Below are 8,797 nucleotides of genomic sequence, written 5' to 3'. Positions count from 1 at the left end.
GGCGTTGGCGCAAATGGCATTCGGCACAGCAGACAGCGGTCGTTTTTTTTTTAATACCAAACAACATCTGTAATCTGCATTCATAAGTTTGGGCGCCATCCGTTTTTCAGAGAACATTCTTTCGAGTCACCGGTTTTATTTACCAGCGTTTTTCTGAATAAGAGAAAAATTAACGACTCGTAAATGTGCACAAAATGCAACGGAATCTACTTCACCCGTGTCATCATAAAATAATAATCTCCGAGTGCCATGCTGCTGCTCAACTGCAATCTCATTTCGCTGTCCTCCGCAGTACTCTGATACAGTTATCTAATCGCTTCGACTTTATTACAAGAACAACAACAACTATATACACACAGCGAAAACACATTTTACCTCATCGCCGGAGTAGTTGTCTGGCGATGACGATGGATTCAACTAATATAACGATAAGGAGATGAGGATAAAAACTTGGCGAAGAACATGGCGTTTCAATTTTTTTATTATTATCGGCCGCTGCAATAATAATAACCCACTATACTACTACTCGCCATTAATCTGTTACGATGTTTACCTGCAGTCGGGCTTTTTTATTTTATTTTATGGCGCAAACAAGATGTGTTTTACATCCCGTAATTTAGTCCTTTTGCTCGACTACCTTATTCCGTTTCAGAGTCGACATGGTCATTAAGTGTGATAAACTTCTAGTCTCGGCAGCGGAATGTATATAACTCTGCATTCAAATGATTTTTCTTTTTTTTTTTTCAAATTTCAAAAGACCCATTAACCTTTTGAGTTTGCCGGGAAATGATTCTCAGAAGAAAAAAGGTTTCAGCAATTATTTCAATCCACTATACGTAGTATATATAAGTTACTCGGCTATGAATCGCATCTTTATTTGTTTCTCAACGGGGCGAAAAGTTACGAGGGGTTTTAAGTTCGCAGGGTCGTCGCTCGTTTGTTATACACCGAAAAAATTATATCGTTTGCTTGTATCTTGAAGGTTATCCGGCGCGGTGTATAACGTTTGAAGTCATTTGGCTGATATTCTTTCCAACGAATTCGTGAAATTGAATTCAATCGATCATAACTGACATTTCACAGGGACTTTCTCGTAAAATAGTCGACCGCAAATATTGAGCGCATTTGTACTATTTTTCTTATCTGACAGGAGACTCGTGCATTTCTTTATTCTTGTCGACCTTTGAGCTAGTTGAACTCGAGCGCTGAATTTGACATTCTCGGTGTAATTCAAACGTTCTCAGTCATTAAAAGGAAATGCACGCGGCTCACACATTGTGAACATTTCTCAAAAGTGGAGCGGATTTTTGTTCAAAAAAGACGGCATATATATTACAGGGCTTTAGGCCATTCATTCGGAATTGCGTAACGCTGTCCTTCTCCTTTCTAATAATTCATACTCTGAGCTTATTGGAGTTTGAACGACACGAACGGCGTCGTGTGTCGTAACATCAATGCCATTCTCTCCTTTTTTTTCTTTCACGCCGAGTGAATGTCTTAATCGTTCACATGTGTCGACGCGCTGCGACACCCAATTTTTTTGTTTTGTTTTCCTCGGGAAAAAAATAAAATAAAAAGCCAAACAGAAAACCACTCGAATAACGGAGCTACAATACAACAAGGCTATCTGGTAGCGAGATCCCAGAAAAGGGGGGTCTCAGAGAACAAAATAAAACCAAATAAAAAATAAGAAAAAAATAAAAAATAAAAAATCATGGCGCTAGCGCGCAGTAAATTTCGTCGTCTTCTCTCGTGGTTCTCACTCGTCGGTTAACCGCGAAACTGGAGGCGGTTTCCTACACATATGGGTGTGTGTGTGTGTGACGCGCCCGACTTTAACGAGAGCCGAGTGGAGAGAAAAACCCTGGGCAACGGAGAACAAATATGTACAATGCATGTAATAAAGTTTAAGGAGAAAAAGAAAAAAACACGGACTAGATGTATCCTCTTGTTAATGCCGTTATGGGCGATTAACTCGCGGCACGAAACCGAATCGTAAAAAAGTAAAAGAGAAAGTGAGACTTATGTATATAGTAGAGCTGCGCGGCATCCTCATTAAGTCGTGATACATAACTTGCACTGATTTCGCCAGCCTCGAAAATATGTATGCACGAAAGAAAGTGATAGCGCAGGAAAGTTATTCCAGCTTTGAAAAAAAAATCATCAATTTTTATGTTTGGAGTCTGAACAATATCCTTTTGAAATAATTCTTCGACCCTACGTCATTGATCTTCGAGCTAGCTTTCAAATTCCATCAGCACGAAAGCTTTTAAAAGCATGGTTCGCCTTTCTTTGTTCATTTTTTTACATATTCGTCTCGCTTTCCATAAATCGTGAGCATCGTGCAAATATCGTGATCGAAAACTTTGGCTACAACTACAAGCTAAATTCGTCCACCTACAGATGGCGTCATTTTCTACGACTACCGACCATTTTTCTCTTCCGACGAAATTTCTTCTGCTGCTGTGTTATCGTTTGAACTAAATTTTACCGAGGAAAAATCTCTGTTGGCGAGGAAGCGTTTTAAATTCTACTTTATCGCATCAATTAAAAAGCCTGCATTATGTTACCCATACGGCTAGCTCGTTTTGGTATTCGCTCGGTAGCTGCCAACTGCAAGCGAATCAACATTGGCTCTCTTTCTCAAGTGCGTATAATATAGTTATACATTTTTGTTTGAAGGGAAAATCAATAATTGATTTCATTAATGTAGGTTGCAAGAGAATTTTCTTCCGATGAAAGACCACAGTTTCCCGGTTCGCGCTCCCAGTGGACTGAAAAGCTAGAATTCATTCGCCCTGACCTCTACGATGGGATCCCAGTCTACAGAGTTATGGATAGGAAAGGAAAAGTTATAGACCCTAGTCAGGATCCCCAAGTAATATTTTATAATCCTATTAAAAGCAACAAATTCTCTAATGACTAACATACCCAATAGTTGTCTCAAGAAATGGTCATCAAAATGTATAAATGCATGACCCAACTCAACACCATGGATAGAATCTTGTATGAATCTCAACGTCAGGGGAGAATTTCTTTCTACATGACAAACTACGGGGAAGAAGGCACACACATTGGGAGTGCAGCTGCCTTAGATCCAAAGGATCTTATTTTTGGACAGTACAGAGAAGCTGGTAAGTAGTTTACCCTTCAAAGGCTTTTTTCAACCATTCTAAAATTGTTTTCTTTCATCAGGAACATTGATGTGGAGAGGATTCACACTTGATCAGTTCATGAACCAGTGCTATGGTAATGTCGATGATGGTGGCAAAGGAAAGCAAATGCCAGTACATTATGGCTCAAAAGAACTCAATTTCGTTACGATTTCTTCGCCGTTGGGTACTCAAATGCCTCAAGGTAATTGTCGATGAAATAACTCTAGAAATTGTTTCCTAACCATTAAGCCCTATTTATTTGCAATAAAGCTGTGGGTGCTGCCTATGCATACAAGAGATCCCAGAATGGTTTGTGTGTCATGTGTTACTTTGGTGAGGGAACATCTAGCGAAGGAGATGCTCATGCCGCCCTAAACTTTTCCGCAACATTAGATTGCCCAGTCATTTTCTTTTGGTAAGTGGTGTTTCTACTTTGACGCGATATGATGAAATAACACTAACCTTTACATCTTTGCGCCAATCAGTCGTAACAATGGTTACGCCATCTCAACTCCTTCCAAAGAGCAGTACCGTGGTGATGGAATTGCCGGCCGTGGCCCCGCTTACGGCATGTTGACCATTAGGGTTGATGGTAACGACGTTTTTGCTGTTTATAATGCCACGCTGAAGGCACGGCAAGTGGCTATCAGCGAGATGCGGCCTGTCCTAATTGAAGCCATGACTTATCGGTTAGTGAAAGGGTAGATTATTTCCTAAAGTGCATGATAATTACCTAATTGGTTGAATCGTTTTCAGAATCGGCCATCACAGCACATCAGACGACAGCACTGCCTACCGTAGCGTTGATGAAGTTCGTTACTGGGATGAGCGTGACCATCCCATTTCCCGTCTGAGGAATTATATGTTATCAAAAGGATGGTGGGGAGATGCTCAGGTACTTACCGTTTTTGCTATGCCCTCACCATGGCGAGGAATGGAGATATAAAAGTTTCTTAATCTCATTGGTGACGTCTTTTCAGGAGAAAGAGTGGAAGGAGGATTGCAAGCGCCAGGTTATGACGGCCTTCGCCCGTGCAGAAAAGAAACTAAAACCCAACTGGAAAGAAATCTTTACTGACGTTTACCATGAAATGCCATCCCACATAAGGTAAACTTTTATTTTTTCTTCTGGCTGACTCAAAAGTATTAATATATTTTGTGTTATCTCTCTTCTTATAGGGAACAAATGAAACAGATGGAAGAGCATGTACAGAAATATGCAGAACATTATCCACTAAAGAACTTCACGAAAGATTAATGATTTAAGATATTCTAGATGTAAACTTGTGTCGTTGTTCAAAGATGATTGATGTTATGAAGCAGACGAGAAAATATTACCAATAATGATACACATATGCTGGAAAGGGATACAGTAAATTATAACTTTGTAGAAGAAAAATTTGTTGGGTTTTATAGGCCACGATCAGTATAATAAGGCCTCGAATGGAATGCTTTCTATTTAGAAATTATGCCCATGGATGCCAATTACGAGGAAAGAATAATCACAGAATATGTTAAGAGTTTAAAAAGTTTCTTTCTTAATACGATATTGGGCAACATGATGATGAAAATAAAGGCACCTAGGCCGACTTAGTTTCGAGACTAGACTCGCTCGAAGGGAGGGTATCGTTACTCATTGTTGGAAATGTAGAAGGGGATCAGATGCTGCTGTAGCAGCAGCTTTATTACCGCTTACAACTAAAGTAGGATCTGGCTTCGGGCGATTATGCAGCTTCGGTGTGCTGGCGAACAGATCATCTAATAAACAATTTGACAGGTGCTTTAGAACGTGCTGGTGCTTTGAGAAAAGGTTTGTATTTTAAAGAGCTTACCGTCATCATCAGAATCGGCAAGCAGGAACGAAGGCGTAGTGACCTTTTTCGGTGTCGGAATGCTAGACTGACTGCTTAAAACACTGTCATCCGTACCGGATCCCATCAAGGTGGAATTGATTTTGGCGTTAGATTTTAAACCTCCTTTCCGCAAAGGCGCCTCAGCTTTGGACACCGTGCCAGATGCGTTAGTTTTGAAAAGCTCTCCGTCGGAGCTATCAGAATCGTCAAAAAGCGATCGATTTGCAGGTTTTGTTTCGCTTTCAACCACAAGGCTAGCCTCCTTTTTATCCAGTTTCATTGGCGACGGTAACGGTGGAGTAACAACCGGACTGACAACGACTGGTGTGGTTTCCTTGGGAAGTTGAATAGTCTCTTCGGCCTGTAAGACAAATAGTAATTAAGTCACACACATAATTATTACAGCACAGGTGTAAGCGTTACCTTAGTCACCATCGAATTGTCGTCGTCGTCCTGGATTTGGGAACGTCGGAAATTACGAGTTGGTGGCTTTCGGCTCCTTGGGGCTTTCGGCCGTTGTTTACTAACACAATCGAGCAGATCACTGTTTTGTGCAACTTCCTCGTTATCTTTATCTTGCGACTCGCCTGACATGATTTTCTGTTCCGCTTTCGTCGGGCTAGGCGGATTGCTTATCACGGGACTGGGAATGCGAGGACCAAACAGCGGGACACCACCGAACGGCTTGCGAACAACAGAATTCGAAATTGGGGTGATGTCTTCATCATTCGGCGTAGTGGCCGTCGATCCTGCTGCATTCGAAAACGGTAACGAATTCGGTTGTTTGGCGAGAGACAACTTTAGCGAGGCTATCCGACCTGCTATCTTATCTACGGTTTCGGCTGAGGCTTGAGGTTTCACTTCCGTCTCCGGAGATTGTCTACTATCACGCTTGTTGCTTGAGGTCTCACTTTTCTCAGGGGCTTTTTGAGACGTTACGGGAGGTTGAGGTAGGGGTTGTTTTTGTTCCACGATACCAACAAAGAGATCTTCGCCTTTGATCGCATGTTCAATTTCCTCTGTTTTGGCTGAGATTTTCACAGGCACAGGTTGTGGTGGTGGGTGTTTTTCAGCTTTAATTCCAAACAGGTCTTCATCGTCCGATTCTTCAAATGCCTTCAAGACGGGAATCTGTTGACGGATTGATGATTGGAGAGCGGGTGGTTGGCTACCAAAGAGATTGTCAGGGCCATTGCCAGGTAAAGACATGGGTAGTTTCGAAGAAGCAGGTAATGATGTTGATGCAGAGACATGTTTATCGCTAGGCATTTTAATTGTAGCGGGATCAGCTGCTACCTTCATTGGCGACGTCGGTTTCTCCGTCACCTGAGCGACACCACCACACGCCGATCCGTCTGCTGAGCTTTCTGGTTTCCGAGCAATAAAAGGATTTCCGGACAAAGATGTCGGTTTTGTTGGCAGAACTCCTCTAAACAAATCATCAGGGCTACCGACAATTGCCTCGGCAACATCCACGGAGACTTTGGATGGTGGGACGTTAGTAAATAAATCTTTACCTTTGGAATCTTTTTGAACATCTTGCAAGACAGGGACTTTTGTTGCAAGAGGTGGGGGTTTTGCTGAAACTGAAACACCAGCAAATAAATCTTCATCATCCGAGTCATCGTCGAATAAAAGCGATGGTTTAGCCTTTAGTTTTGGATGTTGCTCAATGTGAATTGGCTTGCTGTCATTATCTTTAGCTGAAGCTGGCCGCTTTTGTTCTTCTTGTTCTTCCTTTCTTTCGCCGTTTTGAATCGGAGTGGACTGATGCCGACTTGACTGTGTAACTAATTTATCTGGTAGTGGAGAGGTCGATAAAGTCTTGGGAGGTACGACCAATGTCGGAGCCTTATTCTTAGTGACAACTATATTACGAAAGAGATCGTCATCGCTATCTTCGCTGTCGGCAAAAAGATTCCTTTGTTGTGGCTGTTCGGATCTTTGGGGTTGTTTGGTTTGAAGAACTGGCTGTTGGTCTTGTGTTTTGGGTACTGGTGCTGCAACCTTCACTGGCAAGATAGATTTCTTGGCAACAAAATCCGGCACGTCTTCGTCGTCGAATAAAGATGACCCCGATTTAATTGGAGGCACTGCCACTTTGATGGTGGGTGGTAATTGGGAATTCTTCGGCTTGGCAATCTGGGATGAAAATATGTTATCCTCGTCATCTGAAAAATTTGCTGCTATCTTTACGATTGGTTTAGCCACTGGTTTTGAAGTTGTTTCGTTTGACGTAATAGCTCCACTGAAAAGATCGTCCTCGCTGTCGCTCGATCCGAATAAAGTGCTACTCTTGGTCTTGGCAAACGTAGGAGTGTTATTACTTTTGGCCACAACAAGTTGAGGAATAGTTGGTGGAAGTTTCGATTCTGGTTGACTGAATAGATTAGGAGGAAGAGCAGGTACTTTGGGTAAATTCGTTTTGAAAAGTTCACCTTCCGATTCACTGCTGCTATCATCAAACAAGTTTCTCTTTTTAGGTGGCTTAATAATCTCTCTAGAAGGTACGGTATCAGGCTTTGGTTGTACGGCAGCTACGATGTGAGAAGGAATGGAATTTTCAAGTTCCTGACGCTGAGATTCACTTTTGACAGGTACCTTTGCATTAGGCGTAACGTACGCTTCAGAAGTAGTTTTCAATTTTGAATCTCCTGCATTTTTCAGTCGAGCACTCAGTTCTTCTTTAAGATTACCGAGAGTCGGCCTTTTCATCGTTTCATCAATCTCTTTGTTTTCATTACAAATTCCGCCACCAGCTTCAGACATAGAAGAGACATCTGAATCTGAATGCACTCTATTTTCAACAGGTACAGGCACCTGCAAATTTGACTTCAAAGAGGGGGATGACTGAACAGATGACAGAGTGCTGTTGGATGTCTGGATAGGTAGTTGAAGGTTTGAAGATGATCCAGACTTTAACTTATGTCCTTCTGCAACTCCAACAGTAGGACTATCAATGAACTCTTCTGTCCCTAATAAGTAAGGCAATGATCTGGAGTAATGACTGTTGGGATTTCTGTTCAGTGACTGAGAAGAGTTTCCATTGATTCGCTCTTCAAAATTTGCAATTTGCGATTTCACAACAGGTAAGCCTTCTCTAATGGCTTCTTTTATTTTGGGTACAAAGTCTATGGAAGTAATAACAGGCTGGATTTGAGTGGTGGATTCTTCTTTCTTCTCGGTGACTTCTTCATCATATACTCGTTTTTCCATGAACTGTTTTGTGGATATCAAGTTAAGATTCTGAATGCAATACTCAACTTCAACACACGCAGATGTTGTATCCTCGTTCAGTGCATCCAAATCTTTCAGCAAGCCGTTGGCACTGGAGACCATCCTCTGGAAGGCAAAATGACAAATGTAAACAAAGTAAAATGAACAACATCTGTGTTGAGACTCACCAACGAAAGGTTCTGCATGCATTTTAACAGAGCCACGTCTGACGCTAAGGTTAGAGATTGGCACTTCCTCAAGGAATCTGGAGTCCAACAACTGGTATCTTCACCCTCCTTAATCTGATCCATTGAAAAATCTATTTCAAGCACTTACTTAAAGTTAAAAAGCATCAAATTCATGGCAAAATAAAACACGTTATTTAATTTTGTTATGACGCGTGTAAGCACCACAAGTAACTATCACGAAGAACAAATTAAACAAGTTTTTTCCGTATCAGCTTTAGAGGTTTCACTTGTGTCACAACAATCGTTGTAAATGTTGAACAACGCTGCCACTTCGACAATTTCGAACGAAGAAAAGAGAATTAATAAAAAGCCGAAGCCCGCTTTT

General features: G+C 41.6%; 2 protein-coding genes across 2 annotated transcripts; one reads left to right on the top strand and one right to left on the bottom strand.

Moving 5' to 3' along the window:
• Window positions 1-2,406: 2,406 nt before the first annotated feature.
• LOC124193303 (2-oxoisovalerate dehydrogenase subunit alpha, mitochondrial-like) lies at window positions 2,407-4,508 on the top strand. Its single transcript, XM_046587060.1, has 9 exons — window positions 2,407-2,647; window positions 2,714-2,878; window positions 2,939-3,134; window positions 3,196-3,357; window positions 3,426-3,570; window positions 3,641-3,844; window positions 3,912-4,050; window positions 4,136-4,263; window positions 4,335-4,508. The coding sequence occupies exons 1-9, from the start codon at window positions 2,564-2,566 to the stop codon at window positions 4,411-4,413; spliced, it is 1,302 nt and encodes a 433-aa protein (XP_046443016.1). The 5' UTR covers window positions 2,407-2,563; the 3' UTR covers window positions 4,414-4,508.
• LOC124193302 (WASH complex subunit 2-like) lies at window positions 3,640-8,755 on the bottom strand. The gene is made up of 4 exons (XM_046587058.1): window positions 8,413-8,755; window positions 5,432-8,350; window positions 4,988-5,369; window positions 3,640-4,913 (listed from the first exon to the last, which is right to left on the bottom strand). Exons 1-4 carry the CDS (start codon window positions 8,533-8,535, stop codon window positions 4,789-4,791), a joined length of 3,549 nt encoding a protein of 1,182 aa, XP_046443014.1. The 5' UTR covers window positions 8,536-8,755; the 3' UTR covers window positions 3,640-4,788.
• Window positions 8,756-8,797: the final 42 nt, after the last annotated feature.

The sequence above is a fragment of the Daphnia pulex genome, chromosome 5 (assembly GCF_021134715.1).
Source record: "Daphnia pulex isolate KAP4 chromosome 5, ASM2113471v1".
NCBI classification, from domain to species: Eukaryota; Metazoa; Arthropoda; class Branchiopoda; order Diplostraca; family Daphniidae; genus Daphnia; species Daphnia pulex.
The sequence above is the reverse complement of the archived record's forward strand: the minus strand, read 5'-3'. Positions and strand labels throughout refer to the sequence as shown.